Here is a 23,788-nt window from a genome sequence, read left to right as displayed (position 1 = left end):
CTCACCAGTGAGGCTGGTGGCAGATGTGCGTTATCCCAGTGCAGCCCTTTTATACCAGGGAAAAGGAAAAGGAGATGGGTGCAGGCACTGCCAGAAAAATAATTTTGAGATCTGGATAATGAGCGTTTTAAGCATGAGATTCTGAAGCCATTCTTCAGGTCTAGTTGACCTGCTCTAAGATCTCCCTTCATTCCCAGGGCATGTCAGCTTCCAGATAAGGCTGCTCTAACCAGCAACAGCCCAGCAGCAACCATTACACCAGTTAGGGATTGCTAGAGCCCACTAACACTTCGACTGCACTCCTCCTTGGCCTAACCCTACATGCTAGAAGCTGGGTGCAAGCTTCTCTGGCTATACACCCTGCAAAGAGTCTCCATACCAGGAATCCTCAGCTGCCTACTGGTGGCAGCTTTTTATGGCCCCTTTACACTGATAGGTGATATGGTATCAGAGCTGAGGAGCTGGCCTGAGGTCTTTGTCATTTGCAGTCCTGCTTCAGTGAGACAGATGAGGCATGTTCTTGACTGCAGAGTTTGGAGCATGAGTCTCAGTAGGGTTTGGATTATAATGCTGTGCCTGAAATGGCCTTTTGCTGCAGGCTTCCTAAAAATAGTTCCACCCACTCCCTCAAATCACTGTTCTGCTTTCTGTATTTGAGGCCTGAGAGTCCCTTTCTGGACTGCAGTGATGAAAAGCTAATCCTCCTCCATCCCTCTTCCCACTTCTTGAAACTATTCTCTGCTCCATGTCCCTCCTCAAGCTCTCATTATTAACCTGCAGCTTTTGCTCCTGTCCTTGTTTTGCCCCAGGCTCTGTTGTGCTACTTGTGGCCTCCCTGATGTCTTTGTGGGCCTTGATCCACCAACCCTGTCAGGTAAATAGGCTTGAAACCATGTGCTCCATTGCTGGTTTCCACAGGCATACTTTCAAGCACTTTGGTTTCTGCTCCCTGAAATTACTGACCTGGAGCTGACTGTGACTTGGAGCTCATCACTCAGACACTTCTGACTGCTCAAACGCTGTCACTGGGCTTATACTAACTCTCAGCTCTGTGGCCACTCTGCATGTCAGTATTTCAGTATCTTCCTGCCCGGCCCTACTGGCCATGCTTGTCCAGCCCTGACCAGACAGGAAACGTTACACATTGTACTTTAGACAGTTTGTGCATGCAATGGGAGGGGAAAAGGGTATTGGGTTTTGAGGTTAGGTACATATGTATTTTCATTTGCAAAATGCAGGGGGGTTGCACTTGGGGTTGTATTTGGGACTGCCTGGGTATAGGGCAGAATATGTTTCTACACGGTGAAAATGTCCATATGACGGTTGTGCTTATAAAGGTGGTGGTTGCTGTTTGGGACAAGGACTCAGGACTCCCGGGCTCTGTTAATGGCATTGCCACTGCCCTGTTGAGAAGTCCCTTTAATCACCTCTTTCCTGCTTATTTTGCAGAATGGGGATATTCCCTTCCTCGCATCTGTGCAATGAGAAGTAATACATTGAGATCCTCAGGTGAAAGGAAAGAGAAAATGTTTGTGTGTCTGCGCAGAGTGAGGGACATGTTTGTTTGTGTGGGTAGGTGAGCTCTGTGTGTGGGAAAGGTGTCTGTGTATGGTGTGGCTGTGCAAGTGCGGTGGCTTTACATACGAGGGCACACCAGTTCAATGCAAGGTGTGATTTTTTCAATTGGCTTAAACAAGCGGGCACTGTCTTGGTATGGATGCACTTAAATGGAGTTCATCCTGGTTTGCACCAGTGCAGAAACCTGCAGGGGTAAGCTAGGTTTCCTGTGGTGTAAATGCATCCACACAGGGATTAACAGTTAGCAGTTTTTTTTAACTAGATAAAACTCAGCCAAGGTGTGTATGCAAGCCTGAAGTGGCAAGTATTCAGCATGGTCTACGTGTGTGTGTGTTTCAAACGGGCAGGCTGTGGGTAGCTGGAAGTGTGTCTGCATGCTGGGGGTGCATGCAATGATTGCATATGGATACCCAGCACTGTCAAGCTGAAGCCCAGACAGCTGATTCCTCGTCCCCCGCCCGTACCTTTTTTCAATACCAGTCAGGAAGTGGGACGTGGTTTGGGGCTTTTTATTCTTGGCCTCGCTAGCCTTTTCGATACTTCGGGGCCTCATCTCATTCTGACGGGGCGAACAAGCTGCAGTTTCCTGTGCAAAGGTGAGAGGGAAAAGAGCTTACTTGAGCACAACCCCTGTGCTCTGACGGAGCTGGCCAGCTCCAGCCTCTCTCCTCTGGCTCCAAGCAGTCCCAGCTAGCCAGCAGCCAGGTGCTGAACTAGGAGCCTGCTGTCTCCACCTTTCGCTGTCTGAGGACCACCACGTCACATCCATTCGATGGGCAAGTCCAGCCACTGAGGGGCATCTGCGGCCAGGCCACACAGCAAAGGAGGGCACCACATAAACAGGTAATGGGGTAATGCCAGACAGCTCCCATGTAGAGGAGGCTGAATGCAGGAGGTTCTTGGAAGGAGTTTCAATCTGACCCATTTTTCCTAGCACTTGAGGAGATCTGATCATTTATTTATCTTTCTTTCTGTTTCCACATCCCTTCTCCTCTCATCCTGCCCCATACCTCTCACAGACTGCTTCTATTTTTTTCATTGTTTTTGTCTTTCTTTCTCTGAACTGACATTGTTTATCAGAACCGAAATCTCTCTTGTGTGTCCAATGGCAACCTTAGCCCTCTAGTAATCCACCTTCTCTCCTGCCTTGGGCTTCAGCTTGTGCCCTTGCTTTTCTTTCCTTTTTTATATCCTTATGACCAGATATTTCGCAGAATTCACAGATTCGCTGGAACCTGACGGGGCCATGCCGCGAGTGCTTCTGCTGTGACCTCAAACTTGAGACCTCTGGGCTGTCAACCATGTGCCTTAGCACCCATGTCCGCCACCCCCACCCCGTGGGTTTTTGCTTGCTACAACAATCCCTAAGCCCCCTATTCATGGAGGAAGAGGGTTTTCCCCTCTTATCTGGGCAAGTAAGATCACCTGGATACAGGAGAGACTGGGGAACATAAAGATATGGGGCATGAATGTCCCACTCAGCCTATGGCAGCAGAGAGCTTCACCCTGACCTGCCTTGAAAGGACCCATATATGCAAGGGAAGGACAAAAGAGTTTGAATTCCTCCATCATGGAGGGCTCCCTCTGAGACAGCATGGGAGATTTCTAGAGAAGCAGCTGTGGTTGAAGGGCATGTGTGCTTGTATGATTAAACCTTTGTTTACCGCATTGGGCACCCTTTTCCCTATCCCTTTATATAATCCCTGTCCCATTCAAGCCCTCTAGGCTCTGCCTGCTGATTCTCCTGCTCACTCTCTCTCTGACATCCAGAAAGCTCCCTTTCCCCTTCAGCTAATGATATGAAACCATGTATTTGCCTCCCTGCAGTCTCTAATGCTTGCAGTTACAAAAAGTCTTCCCACACCATGCACTGGGTGTGACCTATGTAGCTTCTCTGCCTGAGTCAGCGACCAGCCTGAAACAATAGGGCTGAGTGGGGTGCTGTTATACTCATTTCAAGAACACTTTAACTCTGCAATCAATATAAATGTCAGTACTGCTGGTAGTCAGTTTTGTTCAGCAGTTGAACAAAGGAGGAGACGACTCAGACGATGAAGAGATGTGCAGTCAGAGGAGTGGATTCTCCTTCATGTGACATGGATAGTTAGGCTGTTTTTTAGAGAGATCTGACTTAGGGCCTGTGCTGAGAAGTGCCACCTTGCTACTTTATTGGTTTCAAAGTAAACTTCTGCTAATAGCACTGAGGGAGGATTGCTGTAGGGAACCCTCACGCGCTCCCAGAAAAGAAAGGGGAGAGATCACATCCCGACCTGCGCTGGTGACATCCTCTTCTCTCTTCCAGTGTGATCCATTCCTGCACTCAACATCAATGAAGTCCTCCCCTCCCCTTCTCCTTCATGTCAGGCTGTTTGCTCTCCTGGCCATCACACTGGCATCAGAAGCCACGCAGGGTAAGAATGGATCACTTCTACACTCCATCAGGGATATCAGGGAGGTGTGTGGGTGAGACAGTGCACAATGTTGTTTGTCACTCTGCTGTATGGGAGGAGGTCAACCTGATGTGGAGCTTCCTCCATGCCCTGAAGCCTGCCAAGAAGCGTGGAAGCAAAGGACTATATGAGTAACATAATAGGTAACATTCTTTTAGAGGCACCCCATTTTGGAGGGTGTGAGCAAGCAGGTAAGAAGAGGCTGTAAGCTTCTTTCATTATCGATTGGAGATGTGTCTCCTGTGTGTTAGTCCACCCGTGCATTGGATGCTGCGTAGAGCTGTATGGAATGCTCCTGAATACCTAATACCTTTTGTTATGATGGGATTAATGGAATTAATCTCCTTTCTGTTGACAGGATCCTCAGATCTAGAATGCTTTTATGACTCGGGGGTAACTCTCTTTTGCACCTGGACTCCAGATGGGACTCTCACGGAAGCACCGTGTCAACTTGATGCTGAACTTCAGAACCCTTCTCCTGACGACTGGTATGTTCTTGGAATGATTTAGGAAAAGCAAAGTCTGCTTTTCTTTAATTCGACAGAAAATGAACAACTGACCTGCAAGTTTAGTACAGGGCCTCAGCTGGAGTAAATTGGGGTAACATGATTCTTTCCAATACAGCTGGACTGAGTCCACAAGGACACCTATTCTCAAACCTGGAGTAGGTAGGATGTTGGCCAACTCTTTATGCATCATTCCTCTTTTCGTGGTATAACAAAAAATCTAGCCCAGTTTCTTCTTTCCTGTTTAATTTCTGTAATTTGATTCATTTTCTTCAGAGTTCTCCTACCAGTAGGCTGGCTGATTTCAGACCATGAAGGGCATTAGTAACTGTATCAGGGCACTGTTGGTCTGCCTAGCAAGAGGATAGATCAAGGGTGGGCAAAATGTGGCTCGCGGGCCAGATGTGGCCTGCCAGGCCATTCTGTCTGGCCTGTGGGGGCCCTAAACTTTTTAGAAAATTAATATTTATCTGCCCCTGGCTGCCTGTCATGCGGCCCTCAATGGCTTGCCAAAACTCAGTAAGCAGCCCTCCACCCAAAATAATTGCCTGCCCCGATGTAGATTTATATTGGCTTTTTCTAAAGCAGCAATGGGCTTCTTAAGAAATGTTCTACCCTGGAGGGGCAATGGGAGGGGACATGCTGCTGAGAGCGGAGGGGAAAGGAGGAGGACAGTGAGACTGGGAACGAGATTTTTAATTGACCTGGGGACTGATCCCATGCTAGTCTGCCTGCCAAGGGTGGCCCAGGAGCTGAGACCAGGGGGTGCAGCCCCAGTGCTCCACTTCACAAAATCCTAGATCTGCTCATGCCCTTCTTTAGCACCTCCTTCACTCCCTGTTCTCCATGGTGATGGTGGCAGGTCTGTAGCCACCACTGAGTTCACTGAGTAGTGTTTAGCTGTGGCATGAGACCCACTTTATGGTGGTTAGCTAGGTTATCCTTTCAGAAAGAGGCTTCATTTGGAAATGGTAATAGATGGGTCTCTGTTGATGGCTGGCAGCTTCCTTTAAGTGGTGTAAGAGTGTCCAGTAGGTAATAGATCTCCTTGGGCTATGGAAAAGGCACAGCAGGGGGCTGCCACATGACAGTGATGGGTGAGAGGGTTTAGGGCTTCTTTCCAGTACTGGGTCTTTGAGTTATGCCCTGGGCCAGAAACAACATATACCAGCAACAGTGGGAAGAGGACTCCCACTCAGAAAACCACCTATTTTATGCCCTCCCTTTCTCTCCCCTTCCACCTACCCATGCCAGAGTAGGACGTAGAAATGATTACGTGGCACAATTCACTCTTCTCAGCAGTCCTGGGGAGCATTGTAGGAGGGAGTTTGTTTGGCAGCAACTGCCACAGTTGTCTGGAAGCTACTTGTGGGTGCAGCACCTGGCTATGCGGGGAGCACAGCTTTGGAGGTGAGGATAACGTGGAAGGCAACTTTCCTATTTGCCTTTAGTGCCCCACCCTGCTGCCTAGGATTAGCGGGCTGGCTTCCTCGTGGCTCTCTGTTGGGTAGTGTGCACAGATGGAGCAGTCCCTGGGCTCCCTCAGGGGAATGGATTGCATTGCCTCTCGCACTGGGAGGGGGGATGTATTAGGGGAGCTGGGGATAGAACTTAGCAGCAGATCCAGAAACAAGGCACAGGCAATGTGGCCCCCACTTCGCCTGTGCTGGGAATGCGCAGTGAGCTCTAAGCTCATCGCTCGGTCAGTGCAGGCTCCTGCCAGAGCTCTGCCTGAACTGTGACCTCGGAGCTCATCGGTTGACTAGGGTGGGTTCCAGTGAGAGCCCCTGCTTTTGTTCAGCTTCGGAGCCTGGGGGGTGAGCAGTGCTGCTGTTCACCCTCAGCCTGAGCAGGGAGAGGAACCCCCCTGTTGTGACTAGACACAGCTGGAATCCAGTTGTGCCCCACAGATGTCCATGGGAGTTCTGCGGCTGAGGCTAGTGGGGGCAGGAGCACAGTGTGCTTGAGAACAGGAAAAGAGGCAGAAGATACAAAATGAACTTCTCAGAAAGAAATGACTGCTATGGGGTTGCAAATGAACAAGCCCTGCCGCACTGCCCAGAGACTGGCCATGTTGCCAGGGTTTACCAATGGAGCCCAATAACAGTGCTGCTGTTCACCAGCCCCATCCCCCTTCCCAATGAATTCAGCAGCCAGGGAAAGAAAGGGAAGAGTGGCAAAGACAGTGCTCACACCCTGGGCTCTGGAGCTACATGAAAGCCCTGGCTTCAGGCCACCCCTGTGTGGACAGCTCGCATGTGACACAGTCAAAGAAGGGTGCAACCACACCATTTTACCCCCTCCAGATCCACCCTGATAGAATTCCTTGTGCCCTTGCCCTTCCTGGCCCATTCACACAAGTCTCCCCCTTATGCATCTATGTAGCATGACCCTACCCTGCCTCTCTTGTACCAAACCAGCCCTATGTGGATTAGGGCAGGGCCGGAAAGAGAAGTCTGTGTAAGGAGCCCTTTGGGTGACTCAGTCTTCATCTGATGAGGGGGAGGAGAGGTTCTTTTTTAAAATCTTCCCCAGGCTCCTGCTGCAGAAGCTGAGCCCACTGCCCTATTCCTTCCCACAGCACCTACATTTGTTTTGCATCATTTTGTTTCCAAGGGGATATTGGCAAAGCAAAGGCCTAGACACCTACTTCTTTAAATAAGAGAAGCAGACTGTGTCCTTCCTGAGAACCAAAGATCAGCTTTGCCTACTGGAGACTCATCCAGGCACTTCTAAAATGCTGGGGTCAGATTACAGATTTCCCTCGCTTTATGCTGTGTGTGTGTTCCTGGAAAATGGCACATAACTCAAATTCACTTAAAGGGAACCCACTTTACAATGTAACTAATAGGGATATGTTCCAAGACCTCAACTGTACTGACCCCCAGACTTATTTCTGTCACTTTTACGAGACAATTTTAGTACTCGCCAACAGCACCAACAGCTGCAGCTGCCCTGGGAGCAGCACCATTGGGCTGTGCCGTGCTGCCTGCCTGCACGGCAGTGGGACACACATGGCATCATGCTGCTCCTGGGACAGCTATAGCTGCAGAAGCAAGAGCACCAGCTGCCCTGAGCAATGGGCTTCCACCACACCGAACACCTAAGAGTGAATTTACCTCGCATATAATGAATTTTTGGTATAAATGAATTCACACATACAGAACCTGCATAAATCGAGGGAAACTTGTATTGCTATGCACCTTGCCTGTGGCTGTGAGGAGGCCAGTGCAGAGCACAGTAGCTCACTCAGTGAGAGGGACACTTTGTGGGGACCAAGTGACATCAGAGGCCTGGGATCCGTACCAGATTCTTGTTGATCTCCATCTTGGAGTCTCCCTGGTTATATAAAGAAAGAGTGGTTGCAGGGCCTTCTCCTTGAGAGCTTTCAGATTCTGGACTTATTTCTTCCCACTTTGGCCTGAAAAACGTTGCGACTGGGTGACTTTTGGGCCTTCTGCTAAAGATATGTGTATAAGAAGTGTATGAAGCAGGACTCTGTAGGGAGCTGGTTGAGCTCCTGTTGGCCTGAAGATTTCATAGATTTCATAGATTTCATAGACATTAGGGCTGGAAGGGACCTCGGGAGATCATCGAGTCCAGCCCCCTGCCCAAAGGGCAGGAAGTCAGCTGGGGTCATAGGGTCCCAGCAAGATAAGCATCCAATTTACTCTTGAAGGTGTTCAATGTAGGTGCTTGAACCACCTCCGCTGGCAGACTGTTCCAGACCTTGGGGGCTCGGACAGGAAAGAAATTCTTCCTTATATCTGTGGCTGGGATTTCCTTGGATTTTGTTATCAATGATATTAGGCATCTAAGAGTCATGGAGAAGCCTCATTTTTGTTTAAACAAAATGAATACATCCAAAGTCCTCAAGTTCATCAATACTCTCACACCAGCAAACCATGGTCTCCTCTTTCTTACAGGTGCTGCAAGGGAAAATGTAAATTATACGGGGTTGGCCCCAGGAGATGTGACCTTGCCTTCAACAACAAGACTAATGTGGGTAACTTCCCTGGAATTAACCAGCTAATAAAAACCTGGGGGTTGTAATTTTCTGCTAAGAGACTAAATTTTATTTCCTGATTCCCATTATCTGACTTGGGGCATGGTTACAAAAGTGGTAATAATTATAGCCATCTGGCACAGGTCAGAATCCCATCACCATCCCACCCAGGCTGTTGTAGTCTCCAGGGGGTAGTGAATTTAGTACCCCTTCCTTCCCTTTCTGTTTGATACCTGTTATACTTTATGTAGGATCCTGCCCCTTTTTTTTATGGATAAGTCCAGAGCCTTCACATTGTGCTTGTGGCACCCACACACTTATATCAGCAGTAAAGCTGTGACACAACTCGACCAATAATACCTAAGTAGATGCTTTGCCATTCCAACCTGACTCAGCCCATTTTTCTCCCTTGGGGAAGAAGTGATGGCAAGCCTTGAATATTCAAATACTCTCCTCTCCCTGCCTCAACTTCCCAAGTCAGGCTAATTCCATTTCCCTGCTAATTAGTAACTGTGAAGTGCTGCAGGCTCCTTTGCATGCTAAGGGTCATGCAAAGGAGTAGACCTTGCCATGACAGACGCCTTAGCAATATGGTTATGAGGGAGGTAACTTGTACTACTCACAAATTCCCCTTGCAGATACCTGCCTTGACTTATTCAGACAAGCTTACCCTGACTGTGTCCTGCCAAACTGGGGAGCACTGGACAATGGTGAAGCAAGAGAAGAAATTTTCACCATTTGACAACAGTGAGTGTTGACCTGTCATTCCCTTCCTGCAGGCTTCTCCATTCCAGTCTACCTGCCCAGTGGGCAACCTGTTCTTCACCAAGCATATGGAGCCCACTGCTTTTCCCTCCTCTTCAGCAATTGTCTGCTCCCTCAGCCACCAGAGGCTCACCATGCTGCTCTGGCTTTGACCTGATGCTTCATGCTAGCTACCCAAGCCTGGGGTCTGGATCTACTGGCAGTGAACTGTAAAAAAGGCATATTTGTTGTTTTCAAAAGCACTTAGAACAAGATCTTCACCTGGTGTAAATCAACAGAGGTGATAGGGCATCTCCATTTTACACCATTTTACATGGCCTCATGTACCTCCAGAGCGGGGAGAGGAACCACCCTGTTGTGTCTGGACGCAGCTGGAATCCAGTTCTGCTCCACAGATGTCCATGGGTGTTTTGCTGCTGAGCCGAGTGGGGGCAAGAGCACAGTGTGCTTGAGAACAGGAAAAGAGGCAGAAGGTCTGAAATGAACTGCTCAAGAGAAATCACTGGTATGGGGTTGCAAATGAACATGCTCTGCCGCACTGCCCAGAGACTGTCCATGTTGCCAGGGTTTGCCAGTGAAGCCCAATAACAGAGAGAGTAAATTACTACTTCAGTTTTTCCTATGGCTCTTCATAGTGTCTGTATTAGCCTCTCTCTCCCTCTTCTCTCTCCAGTCCAGATGAGGCCACCAGACACCCTCAAACTGGTAAATGACACTGGACACGTCTACAACTTAACGTGGAGACTTAGTGTTTCTTCTCATTACTTAAATGAAAAACGGGAATATGAACTACGGTACCGAGCTCAGAATAAGCCCTCAGAGGTGAGTGCAGGGGCCTGGATGGGTTTCTTCTGCTGTCGTGCCTGGATGGGTTTCTTCTGCTGTTCTCCCACAGAGAACTTGTCTTTCCCACTGAGGGTTTGTCTGTGTCACATACCTAAAACTCCTGGTCTTGCTCTTAAGCAGAGAAAGGCCTTGGCAAAGTTGAACCACCCATCCACTCTCATCTGGATCTCTAGGGGCACCCTCCACCCCCAATTCTGAGCATGCCAGAAACAGAGATCTCAAGAGCAGTTGTGGGAGCACCCATGGAGTAGCTTCCCTACAGGTTTTACAAGTATGAACTGGAGCAGGTGGGCAGGGTGTACTTGAGAGTCACCCTCCCTGGAAGTCCTGGTGATGTGGTGAAGGCATAAATGTAGAGTCTAGACCCTTGCAGAACTCACTGCAAGGGCAAACAGCCCCTTTCTCCTGAAAGAAGCAGATTTTTAGGGAGACCAACTTAATCCATTTCGTTTGCTGAGATGTGATGGAGGTGGCATGAAAGCAAACAAATTTCCCAGTCTGCCCAGTGTTAAGTTGGGAGGAATGGTCTCCTCCCAGTATTGGAGAGTGTGGAGTCTGAAGAGGAGAAGGGTGGAGAGGGGCTCCTGTCACTATGAAATAGGCTTCTATGTGGGCAAGAGCTGTCCCCCTGGTACCTACCGGCTGTGAGGGACTTCTCTCCAACTGAACTGCAGAGATGTACAAAGGGATGGGGCATGGCAATAACTCTGTAACTTTTACTCTTCCCAGGATTTTATATATGTCAGCATTAAGCAGGATCAGGAGTGGGTGAAATTTGATAAACTTCTGCCTGACTCAGAGTATGAAGCTGCAGTTCGTGTGAAACCAGGCAGACAAAGTGGTTTAAAAGGCCTGTGGAGCAACTGGAGCAAAACCATAACATGGAGGACCCATTCTAATGGTATGGAGCTGTGGGCAAGGCTCACAGGGAAGCAGGTGTGGAATGGGGAGGCCAGGGCCTGTAGACAGGGGAAGACAAGGGAGGCAGTGTCCCTACCTCATTTCTGGGTTTGACATGTATGAACAAGATGGGCAGGGCATACCTGAGAGTCATCCTCCCTAGAAGTCCTGGTGATGTGAAGACACCCCTGCAGAGTCTAGACCTTACCGAACAGGTCATGGAGTTCTGTGGACATGGAGGAGTGCACTCATGAAAGAGCAATATAAACAATAGAGATCACTTTGGCGGGTGCTAAAACCAGACACAGGCAATCCCGGCCTGAGCCCCACTGAAGTCACTGGCAGAACTCCTCCAACAATTTCACCTCAAAGCTCAAACCTCACAGAGCAGCAGGACACCCCTCTAGCCTGCAAAGCAAAGGACCAGGAAGGATATTTTCCAAAGAACCCATTTGATCTAGTGTGTGTCTGCACCACAGCAGCAGAGATCCATTTCACTGCTGAGAAAACAAGTCCCATCAACCTGTTGCCCACTCCTCATATGTCAACTCAGAAAGGAGATGGAGAGAGCCTCAGCATTGCATTCAGGACCTGAATTTCTGACATGCTCAAGAGTGGTGGCTTGGCATGCCCCAAAGGCACCCTCATCATCTCATTTCTGAGATCTAATGTATGTGGAGTGGATGCAGGCGGGCAACCTTATTTCCTCAGAGGCATCCTCCCACTGTTGTATAGACAGACTCTTAGGGTATGGGGGCACTCACAGTTTACCACTGGGGTAAAAGGGAGCCAGGCCTATCAGCAGCTCCATAGTAACTAGGCCCGCTTTCACTGACAGCTAAGTTACCATGATTTAGCTTCCCTTTATAGCAGGGTAAGAGTGGGCACACAGATGATTACGAAAGCAGCTGACATGCAGTGAAGCCTCATCCTTGCTCACCCACAGTAAAAGTTTCACATTTCTGTACCCTCAGGACCCTAAGCTCAGTATCAAAAGTAATCAGGCAGCTTAAATCTCCACTGAAAATCAACAGGACTTAGGTTCCTATGACACTTGAGAAAGTGTTACTCCAAGACTTGAACCCACCTCTCTCATGTGGTAACACAAAGCAGTCCTCTGCGTCCCCTGGATATCTTGCTTAGTCAGAGCCCCACAGTGAAATGGCAGCAAGGAGGACATGACTTGCAGCCTTAGAAAAGACCACGTCCATCCCATGAGTTGCCCACTTCAGGCATGTGTCATTTCTTCATAGGACACAGGCAGCTGGTGGTACTGCATTGCACCTGGTGGTGGTATAACCAGAGGAGCTATGTTTAGAAAGGGCATTGTGCTGCTGCAGCATTCAAGTTTTACCAGTGTGATGTCAATGAAAAGGATACAACTACAACCAGTTGTCATAGCAACTGGGACCCAGAGATAACCAGGTACCCAAGGCTGAGGAAACAAAGGGAACTTGCTAACAACTCAAGGACAGGCTATGAGAGAACCTTGCAGAAAGGCAGCCTGCTCTGTTCCCCTTCTGTCCTCTGTGTCCTTTCCAGGGGAGCTCTGCAGGCCCAGGCTGATGTGCACTGGCAGAGGGCACACAGGATGAGGAACAGCAGGATGGAGTGGAGGTGCTTTGTGAGAGCTGCATAGAAGCAGCAAGCTAGGAGTGGCAGAGGGTACTGGAGGCTAGGCTGAAGGGGTCTGGGCAGAGCTGAGAGAAGAAGGGGACCTGCTGATTAAGGCATGCTAGCTGGCAGAGACTTGTACATCAAATCTCTTTTCCCAGAAGGAAAATTAAAAACTGGATGGGAATGGATGAAGAAAAAGAAGTCTGAGACCTGTTCTCCCCAGGTCTTGTGTTCTGCTTGGCTCTTCCCAGTAACCCTTTCTTTGCTTTTGCAAAATTGACAGAATCAGCTGCCCTGGTTGCTCCCCAGCCCATGCTGCTAGCTGTTATAGGAAGCTCCTGCACCGCTCTCCTCATCCTCGTCATCTTGCTGGTTAACTCCCGGACACTGAAATGGTAAAAAATAGTGGAGTGTTACTCTCCAGGACTGTCACACACCTGTGTCTTCTTGACACGCGCTCTGTCCTTTGCTCTCTCTGTCTCTGATGGTGATACTTATATGAAGGAACAAGCCAAAATAGGTGAACACTGGGCTACACAGGAGATGGGGTATCAAGCAGAATCAGGAGTGGGTCAGGAGTGGGCCAGTCTGATTGGGAGTCAAACCCCTCAGGTTCCTGAAGGATAGTTAGCATGGTGTTAATGTGGATGACTACAGCATGGTAGTGTTTGCATTGTGATGTCATGACTCACTCACAGTGTGATGTCATGCCATCACCTGGCTTTAACTAACTGTGCAGTGCTGGATTTAGGTTTAAGCTACTTAAGCTACAGTTTAGGGCCTCACATTATGAAAGGACTCTAAATAAGAAAAAAAACCTGGACATTTTCTTTCTAATATGACAAAAATATATGAGGCTCCACAATCATTATTCATATTGAGTTCATAAATTTGTGCAGAAATAATAATAATTCATCTTAACATTTCATGAAAAACCATTTTCATGTATTATTTTTATCATATGGGGCCTCTTAAAATGGACATAGCTTAGGGCCTCAGCATGTCATAATCCAGCACTGACTGTACGGCACTTTTATTGTCTCTGGAGCCATTTTTTATTACCCAGTGCCTGAATGATTTTGAAAATCTAGGCCTCTGTTTGAAATCCCACCTCCCTCCCCACACAAAGCACGGCCTGTGATTCACTGAGTCACACTTAAATCGGAAGAACAAAGCTCAGGTGGGATGTACATGGTGCTTGCTCTATTTGTAATCCCATTGCACAGGGGTGGTTTCCATCATCCGTGCACAGATCCTGGGATGGGCCATCCAGCCAAGACTGTCCCCTAGTGTTGTGGTAGATAATGACCCACTGCTGTTTCTGAAGGCTCCTTCCCCTCATTTCTGTCCTGGTGCTGTTCTTAATGCCAAACGTGTGGCACAAAGTCATGAAGTACAACAATACAGAGAGGAATCTGACAGCGTTATGGAAATTAAGAGGCCTCAAGTTTAGTTGCCTTAGCTTGAGGAGGGACACAGGGGAAATAGGAGAAGGGCTGATGCAGCACAGCAATCAGAGGTGGAAGAACCGGGGGGGGTGGAGGGGCCTTGTATAAGCAGGGATTGCAAAATGGTGCTGCTTCACTTGTGAAGAAAAGGAGAGTATTGAGAATGTAAAAATGAATTACCAAAACAGAGAGAGATGACTGACTACTCCTGTTTACCTTGTGCCTTAAGACAAGGACAAAGGAGCACTCAGTTTACAACCAATATAGACAGATAAAAAGACCTCCTTTCCCCTCGGTACATAGTTAACCTACAGAACTCAGCAACGCAGGGTAATGCTGAATATGATTCTAGAAAGAATTAGATATGTGTGACTAAGAATACCATTTGCAATGATGTGGGCTAGCCTGTCACATCCTCATGCTTCAGAAAGAAGATAAAGATAGCCTTTTCTCTGCGGCTTTAGTGGACAGGACTAGGAGTATTGGCCTCAAACTGCAACAGAGCTAATATAAGTTGGAGATTCAGGAGAACTTTCTCGCCATATGTGCAGCTGAGTATTGCAACAGACTACCTAGAGATGCTGTGGAATTGCCAGCCCTGGAATTTTTCAAAAGCAGATTAAACAGACACTTAACTGAGATGTCCTGGTAAGGGATGATCCTGCTCTAAGCAGGGGGCTGGACTAAATGACCTTGCCTTCTAGCCCTACTGTCTTATGATCCTATGATCTCTGATAGTAGGGTGTCACACTGTTAAGACACACAAGGAGGTTTTGGGCACCTAAACCATTCAGTATCGGCAACAAAGCAGATGGGATGGGCGTAGCTCTGCTTTGGTGCGGTAGCAACTTTGCTCCAGTATAGCAATCAGTGCCACAAGGGTTGCAAGTGTTATAAATTACTGCCACATCACTGGCATATTCCAATGGTGCCATGCAGTGACCTAAAAACAGGGGACTGAGCTATGACCTTGCCAAAAAGACCACCATGTCCTGCTGCTGAGCCTCCATAGCTCTGCAATCTTTTGTGTTGCTATGATGGCAATAAAGGGAGGCAGGATCCCTTTGTGGTGACCAGGCTTTAGAAACCATTGGCAGCCTCAAAGGCGACCTTGCCAACTTGGCAGGAAATGAAAGGAGTGCACAGACCTGGGAAACAAGGAGAGGCAGGTGTGGAGGTTGGTAGGTGGTGGCATTGTTATTAGCTCTGCTTCCCTGGGGGCAGGCTTGCAGGGAAACAGATCTTCTAGCACCATGTTCATCTCTCAGCCTCTATATTTCTTATATGCTTATCTGCTACTGCGACAGGTTTTTTTTTTCTAAGAGTACAAGAAAGGATAGAGAGCTCTAGGCCTCACTTCTCCCTCATTCACCTCACTTTTATACCAGTGTAGCTCAAGTGAGTTCAGTTTATATTGTTGTGAGTGAAGGATCTGACCCCTTTAAAAGCTGTTTTAAAGCTATTCTCCTTCAAGGTCATGTTCACTTTGCACTTTTTTTTTTCTCTTCCCTGAAGGTTTAGGAAGTTCCTGAAGAGTCACATTCCAGACCCAGCCAAGTTCTTCCCCCCACTTGGCACTATTCAAGGAGGTGATGTTCAGGTATGAGGCCTAGAGAAAATCTGGGCATTTGCCTGGTCAAATGGGAGGGCCCCATTGCCTCCTTTGCACTGCAAAGAGCATGGTGATCCAGGTTAGCATATATGCATGCTGGTCTGGACTGTCCAGCACTGGCTTCTAATGTATTGGCGTTAATTTTATTTTTGACCTTCTAAAAATTGCCATTTGGCTGGTGTGTCTCTAATTACAGAACTGAGAAACTACAGACCACACAAACCTCAGTACCTTGCTCCACTAACAGGAAGGCCTGAGGGAGAGAGAGCAAAGAGCTTGCAGGACAGCTTGAGCTGCCTGGATTCTGCTCCCCCAGCCTGCTTCTGTCTTTACTGGATTTACTTCTTGGGACTCATTTCCATGTTCTATTTTTTTCTCATTTGCTTCCATACCCCACTCCCTCTGCCCCCACTTCTCCTCCTCCTTTTCTCCTTCTGAGTGATGCTGTTGAAAAAAAGGCAAACACCATTCTGTGCTATACTAACAGGAGTGTTGTATGGAGCACCCCTGAGATAGCCTTCCTGGCCCTGGTGAGGCCTCTGCTGGAGCACTGTGCCCAATTTGGGACACCGAACTTCAAAACAGGGACAAATGGGAGGGAGTTTAGAGGAGGTCCCACATGAATTACAGGAGATTGAGAAAACATGGCCTATAAGAAAAAGTTAAAAGAAGTAGGTTTGCTTAATCTAAGAAAAGGAAGACTTAAAAGGGGCCACAGAATACCACCATGAAGTTGTTCAGACCTTTCTGCAAAAGGGGCGGTGATCAATTGTTTCTTGTGTCTGCTGAAGGTAGGCCAAGAAAAAATGGGATGCAATTGCAGCAAGGGAGCCAAAAGAGTTTCCTGAATATCTAACCTTACGCTAAGGGGAGTTGCACATGGGAAGAAGCTGCCTGGGGAGGCTGAGGAATTCCTGTTACTGGAGGTTTTTAAAGACAGATTAGACAAACATCTGTCAAGGATGATCTAGGCATATTTTATCCTGATTCTGAGTATGGTGGTGGGTTAGATTAATTCTTTAGGTGTCTTCCAGCCCCACATGTCTGTCATTTCTCAGTCACTCATCTCACTCCATTCTGCTCTTTCCTCTTTCTCTATCGCTCTCTTTTATTTAATCTGTTCTCCTTTTCTCCTTTCTGCCCTTTCCCTATGGTAATGAGAGAGGGAAGGCTCCCACATCCTGCTTCTTATTTTAAAATGGCAGACAGCCTGGTGAGCTGGTATTCTCTATGGAGATCCCAGAGGAGTGATGTCAGCAGCATCTGTTCCCTATGGAAAAGCCAAAGGAGAGGTGCTGTGAATCTGTTCACTGTAGGCATGTAGGAGGAATGATGTTAGGTCTCTGTTCATCTCTTATGAGAGTATAATATTCCTGCCACTTTGAATATAACAGTGTTTCTTCCGTGTGTCTCTTCCCTCTCCCATCAGAAATGGTTCTCCTCTCCATTCTCCATGTCTTCCTACTGTGTAAGCAACATCTCCCCAGAGATCTCAGTGCTCGAAGTAATCCAGAAGAAGGACCAAGAATCCCAGCTTCTCCTTCCCAAGCTATTCATCACCTCTGGAGGCTCCCCAGAAACCAGTGGGCACTCTGTGTCCAGCTGCTTCACCAACCAAGGCTACTTCTTTTTCCATCTCCCCAACTCCTTTGAGATTGAGCCATGCCAGGTATACTTCACCTATGAGCCTTTCACTCAAGAGAACAGCAGCAGTGAAGATGGTGACTCCTACAGGGCACTCCCCTCCCCAGACCACTGCATGCTAGTGGATAACACCCCACTCTTCCCCTCCCACTTTCTTCACCTCACTGAAGGCACCCAAGGTTTCCAGAACAGATCCTTTGTGGGAGAGACAGAAGACATAGTCAGTGAAGTCAGGGTGCCTTCTGAGACTCTTCCATCAGATGAGAGTGCCTCACTGACAGCAGCACTGGAGCACAATGAGAAGAGAAATGAAAATAATACAGTATTAGAGTCCTCCAAGTGCCCAGACAAGGCTGGCGTGGTCTTCTCAAGTCCCCCAAAGCATCAAGGAGGGGTTGCCATTCAAATGGTAGAAGGGGCCAGGGAGACTGCCCCTCAAGTCAATTCCACTGATATTGTGAACGGTGCTAGCTCTTCACCCTCCCAACCCATGCCTCTGAGTCAAGAGCAAATTGATGACGTCCGCAGAATTGCTTTCTCCAGCCAAGACCCTAACACTGGAGCCTATCTGTCTTTGAGGGAGCTTCAGAGCCAATACAGCCATTGTTCAGTTTAAGCTATTCCTGAGGAACTGTAAGTAAGAGCAGGAGACTTCCTTTGGAGGGAAGGATAAACACTTTGTCTGTCTGCCAAGAAGCTGATCCTTCAGCTTCACCAAACCCAGTAGCACTCTTTGAACTAGCATGCATGGAGATCCTCTACTAGTACAAGGGAATGGGGCCATTAGACAAACAGGTGGTGAGCACAACCCAAGCTTACAACTGGTAGGGAGGTCATATATGGAGATGGAAAGGTGTGAACGAGGAGAAGGTAGAATGAAAATAGATGAAAAACTAAAAAGGGGATGGTCAGGGAGATGTACAGCTCCACAACACAGACAATGCCATGGCAACTGCAAATGGATGGATGCCAGGTATGGAGTACTAGACACATAAATTGTTAGAAAGATGGATAAGAAAGAGTTTGAGAAAAGAGGCATTAACACTTCTAAAATATTAGACAGAATATGGACTCAGAAGAGCGTAGAACTGTAAGGGTCCTCCTGAGTCATCAACTCCAGTCACCTACTCTCACAGGCAGACATGTAATTCTGTTCATAAACTGGTCATGTTCCATCTTGAAAGGAGCTATGTTGTTTGTCCCTGCTACTGTTATGGGAAGCCCATGCCAGAACACTTCCTCCCCTGCAAAATGATTTGAAAATCACTTCTAGCTCTCAGGTTGAGCTGGCAGGCTTTCTCTCTCCCTCTCACATTCTAGCCAGCCAAGCATAGATGCTTCTACAGGGCAGAAGAAATGTCTGAAAAGGCAGTGGTAAGTCTATGAAGAAGGCAGTAAGACATTAGTGAGAGCTTCTGCTTCTTTATTACTATTACAATTATCATTATTTAGTTCCCTGCCTGCTTTCTTCCCTCCCAGGTGGTACAAAGTCAGTGTTTTGATCAGCTTGGTCAGAATTAGAAGTTTAGGCTAGGGCTTGTATGTTTAAAGAAAATTCATGACTACAACTGTCAAGCCCTGCAAGGGATGGAATGTAAAAAAACCCCCTTTGCCATGTAAAACATCCTGGGGAAAATCCCCCCTCATTTTGCAGGGGGGCGGGGAAACAAGAGCGATGTTGGTAGCAAGAGACAGAGCACAAAATTTCCCATTGTTGATGCAGTTTCTTTGCAAAATTGAAAGCCTGTTCACCCTGCTGGCAAAAACAGAGTTATTTGACTATGATAAGCTGATTGCGGAAGAGTCCATCCCACATCCTGTATTAGTGGAAACCATCTAAATGCTGCCCATTCCTTCCATTGCTTGAGGGGAACCATTACCTAACTAGTAGTGAAGAGAAGTGAATCAGCAGCTCCCTGAAGTAACGTCACTGCAGCACCATTGCTTGAAACAAAAACTCAATCCACTCGTTCGACCCCTAAGAAATGTGGATTTTTTTTAATTGCCTTTGAAGTTCCAGATTTGGGACAGAAATAGTAGAGGAGAGGGACATACGCAAAGGGAGGGCTGTTCCTATTTATCCTATGATATCCATTCTTGCCATTCCCTTTTGTATCGATTCCTTTTTGTATCGGTATTTCCTTTCCAATTTTCCAGACCTGTCTAGAAGTGGAAAATATCAATCGCAAGCTAGGAGGATTGGATCTCTTACAAAAAATTCCCTGACCAGAGAAGTTTGGGGTCTTTCCATGGGGTCTTTCCATAAAACTTCTAAAATTCACTTACAGCTGTTTCAGTACCACCTGTTCACTACCACCTGTTCCCACAGTAGCAAAGAGTTGCCTTCCTTTTTTCCACACGTATGTCCCAGAGCCACAATTACAATTAAATTCCTTTATCTTGAGTTATTAAACTGAACATTGTGTTTATCAGAGAAGTAAGCCCACACTGGGCTTGACTTCATGACCAAAGAGCTGCTGAATGGAACCTGGCCTGCTTAGAAGTGGAACTGTTGGGGAGAAGACCCCTTCCTGTGTTAGGTTGTCCATCTCCACTATATCACACATGCCTCTGGATCCCTACTATGCCATGATCTCAGAGACTGAAGGTATAGGAAAGACAACAGCCTGCCTAATGCCCATGTATTTGCTGGGAAGCTTCCAAGATGAACTGCTAGGAAAAAGCATTGAATTTCTAGTCCCTGGTAGACAAGATTCTAGCTGAAATGGGCTGGTTATCCTATCCACTATGGCATTTTCCCTGAGCCTGTGTATTTTTTAATAAGCTTAATCATTCTTGCTGCTAAAATAAGTAAAAAATCAAACCTTCCTTTTTGCCAATAAAACAAAATTGTCTTTTCAAAACAGCAAGTCTCTTTCTTTTATTAACAGAACTTGGGTTTTAGCTTGTATTGCCTAGTTGGATGGAAGCAAGTTTTTAATTGTTGACCTCCCACAGTCCACCCCTGCTGGAAGAGGGCTTGTGGGGTTGCCCCTCAGTCAGGTACTGAGACAATGGGTTTAGGGGCCAGTAGGGGATTTGCTGCAGCACCGTACCTAGGTTCCTGGTGGCACTGGGGAAACTTTTAGTATCGGGCCCCCCTTTGCCAGAGAATAAAAACATCCATTTTGGGGCCCACTTTCTGTCTGGGCCCTGGGTGGCTGCCTGGTTTGCCCATGCCTGTGTCTGGCCCTGAATTGCTGTTATCTAAGGTTGGTTGGGAATTTGATTCAAGGAGCAGAAACTGGTGGTTTTGGAGACTGTTCAAAGTGTAGCACTTGGGGTCTTGGAAGTGAATGGAAAGACTCTCTCTGACTTCAGTGGGCTTTGGGTCAGCCCCTTGAACAGGAAGATCATGGGGATTTTTCCTCATTACAAACAGATGGGTCCTGCACACTGGGTTCAGGAAGAAGGAGGCAAACTTCAGGAGGATTTGACTCTCTGCTCCAAACAGGTGAGGATGAAGACAACAGGTTGAGAGGAATGGGAAAAGTGTAAAAGAAGCATTATCCTCCTGTCTCAGACGGTGATGTGGAGGGTAGGGGATAGACTGAATCATTTGAGACTAATCACTTGAATTCTTTTCAGCCAATCTCATGAAGCAATGCTGGGAGTGAATCTGCTGGAAGTCACTGAAAATCACTCTGCCTGCTCTATTTTCTTACTTCTGAAATTGCTGATGGTTTTCAGACATATTAAGCAGCCACTCTGGGTGTGAATGTGTAACATGCTGTGGCAGGAAGTCCTCAACCTAAGATATGAAGATAACCGGACCTTTCTTCCAGGAAGCCTGTGTCATGTGATGTGAAGTTCTGCAAATGTGTGACTAGCTGGTGTTGTGTGTCTATGTATGTAGGAGGCACAACACAGCCTTTTCCTCTCAATCCCTCATTGTCTGAGCCCTAATGGGTCTTCTGAAGTGTCCTGAAGGTCCAGTGGGACTTATCCAAGTGCAGTATAAGCAGAGCCACAAAGAACCCACACAGAGTCAGCTGTAACACTAGTGACAGGTGATGGGCACCAGTAGCTCCTGGGGCAGAATCCTCTACTTAGCCTGAGCACACATACAACAAAGATAGCTGCAATGAAAGCGCGCACACACACACACCATACCCTACCGTCCCTTTCATTTCGCTTCTTCATCCTGCCCCATGGGTAACTGGAAATTTGGGGCTGGACTCAGCCCTGGTGACACAGCCCTTTAAATCTGATTTTGCTTTTATGTTCTTGATTGATTCACAGGTACCACAGTGATAAATGTGGTTCATGTGCTTAGATATTAGAGCAAAACAAAAGTCAATAGATCTTTTCCTACTGAGACTATTAATGAGGAGGACATTCACTTTTCAGGAGGCATGGATGGTCCTGGGATTAAGTTGCTGGTCTGGGAATGCAGAGTCAGGATTTGGGAGACCTGATTGTTTCACTCCCCACATCACCTGGAACAGTTCACTTGCTGTAATATTTTCAAAAACACCTAAATTGCTTGCAAGCCAGAATCTCATTTCAAAGCATTTAGAAACTTAAATTCCAATTCACTTCAGTGTAACTGATGCACCTGAATCGTGTTGTCCTTTTCTAAATTTTTTCCCTAAGTCTGTTAAGGATCAGGTAGTCACTGCATTTAGGCAACTAACACCTTGACAACATGGCCCTAAGTCCCTTTTGAAAATGGGGCTCCTAAATCTCTTAGGCATTTCAGAAAAATTTACCCTTTGTTACTCTGTGTATCAGTTTCCTATCTGCAAAACAACAATTATAATCCTTCCTAGTCCTGGGGAGTAAAGGTGGGGGATAACTTCACAGAGATGCATAAGCTGCTCAAACCTTACCTTAACCAGGGCCTTTGACTACACACATCTGAGTAAACAGACAGTGTACTGAAATGGCTTTCAATTTCCCTTGGCTTGAGACTAGATTTGAATCAGTGCCCTTGAGATGAGCAGCTATTCCTTGGCAACTAATGCTATTCTAATAACAAAGTTCTTCTGTTTCCCATCAAGATAATACCTGTTTTCTAAAAGGTAATTTCCACTAATGATTATCAATGAGATTATTCTGTTTACTTTGTCCTGGTTGAAGCATAGTTGCTTTTTTTTTTTTTTTTTAAAGAGGTACATGTGTGCAGCCAAACAGGTTCCTGGTGAGGTGACTTATAAGCAGGGGGTTGCAGATCAAGAGTGAAGGGCATTGACAGAGTTGGGTGGGAGTCTGACCTGGATCAGTACCATGCACTAAGGAGACAGGATAAGGACTTCTTGCCAAAAAGAAACAGAGAGAGTTCAAAACTACTGTGACAAGGAGCTTAGCAGGTCAGGACTGAGGCCATTGGCAGAGCTGTGCATAGTTGTTATTAGAGGTATTAGTTTGGACAATGCTGTATCTGTCCCAGCTTGTCTCTTTAGTCTTTTCACCATCTCTCTCCCTTCCTCCTCAAAGGCACCCACTGCCCTCAGAAAAAGCCTACTTATATGCATGGACACACACCCTTCACCTGCCCAAGTCATTTTATCTATGTGCCATTTTTCCTTTCCCTCTAGTGGGACCAATGAGTGTAACTAAGAGAGAAAGAAGTTGCTGAGCAACTAGTGGTCCCTCGAGGAGGAAACAGCAATCCACCTGCACCTGCCTTCCCAGGTGACCTTCTCAGGTAGGTGGAAAAGTGCTCTTATCCTGGCTGTTTATACCACCATCCATGCACACCGTCCCTTTTTGCCAGTCTCCCTTGGATGGGATTCCTCCTCCTCCTCCATCAGAAAAAGCCACAGCTCTCCTGAGCGCATTGAATACTCCATGTATGACCAGACAGGGCAAAGGCCAAAACGCAGGAACATGGCGTCAGATTATTGATCACTGAGGAGACCTTGGCCTGAGTAAATACGTGCCATTCGATATGTCTGTGCGTGAGTGTGTGGCCAGTCACACACAGAGCTGCATGTCTCAAAGGTAGGTCTGTAGCTCTGGGGGGAAACCCCAGTGTCTAGAATTAATCTTCTAACAAAGGGAGCCCTTTTTTTTTGCTTGGTTTGTGGTTCCTTTTTGCTGCTGTTGTTTTGAAGGGAACCCTTGAAGGTGGACTAGAGACCCTCACCTGTTCCCTCCCACTTTGCGAGAGGGAACCCAGATGGGGAATGAAAGGTGACCACGGAGAAGCAAAAGAAGGAAACCAGCGCTTTCCATATCAACTGCATGCAGGGGCCGTAGGAGACAGGATGTGGTAGTGCTAAAGGATTCATCGTGCATTTCTGTGCCATCTTTGGTTGTGTTAGACATTTCTGGTGAGTTGCTTAATTTTTACGCTGTGTTTATGTGTCTCTATCCTGAGCGGGTGGGTATATGAGGTAGGCCACAGCACTTGATGAAGAGAGAAGGCTGGCTGGTACTCACACACATGCATGCACACATACAAGCACAGA

General features: G+C 47.2%; 2 protein-coding genes across 2 annotated transcripts in view; both read left to right on the top strand.

Annotated features, from left to right (window-relative positions):
* Positions 1-1,639: 1,639 nt before the first annotated feature.
* Positions 1,640-18,966, top strand: IL2RB (interleukin 2 receptor subunit beta). Its single transcript, XM_019544862.1, has 10 exons — positions 1,640-2,421; positions 3,881-3,989; positions 4,387-4,516; positions 8,461-8,536; positions 9,179-9,287; positions 9,979-10,127; positions 10,881-11,052; positions 12,952-13,063; positions 15,632-15,716; positions 17,158-18,966. Exons 2-10 carry the CDS (start codon positions 3,908-3,910, stop codon positions 17,986-17,988), a joined length of 1,746 nt encoding a protein of 581 aa, XP_019400407.1. The 5' UTR covers positions 1,640-2,421; positions 3,881-3,907; the 3' UTR covers positions 17,989-18,966.
* A 4,283-nt stretch (positions 18,967-23,249) lies between these two features.
* TMPRSS6 (transmembrane protease, serine 6) overlaps positions 23,250-23,788 on the top strand; it is a 35,121-nt gene continuing 34,582 nt past the window's right edge. Inside the window, exon 1 of the mRNA XM_019544861.1 lies at positions 23,250-23,650. The gene's annotated coding sequence lies outside the window, so the exon portion shown is untranslated. The remainder of the gene's footprint in view (positions 23,651-23,788) is intronic.

Source organism: Crocodylus porosus, unplaced genomic scaffold (genome assembly GCF_001723895.1).
Source record: "Crocodylus porosus isolate Cpor-Errol unplaced genomic scaffold, CroPor_comp1, whole genome shotgun sequence".
In the NCBI taxonomy this organism is placed as follows: Eukaryota; Metazoa; Chordata; order Crocodylia; family Crocodylidae; genus Crocodylus; species Crocodylus porosus.
Note: the sequence above shows the minus strand (reverse complement) of the source record. Positions and strands in the feature narration are given on the sequence as shown.

Bases quoted from the DNA above. Each gene is read 5' to 3' on its own strand.
- IL2RB (XM_019544862.1), top strand. From the start codon at position 3,908: ATGAAGTCCTCCCCTCCCCTTCTCCTTCATGTCAGGCTGTTTGCTCTC. The intron at 10,128-10,880 runs GTGAGTGCAGGG...TACTCTTCCCAG, and splicing joins CTCAGAATAAGCCCTCAGAG to GATTTTATATATGTCAGCAT. The intron at 13,064-15,631 runs GTAAAAAATAGT...TCTTCCCTGAAG, and splicing joins AACTCCCGGACACTGAAATG to GTTTAGGAAGTTCCTGAAGA.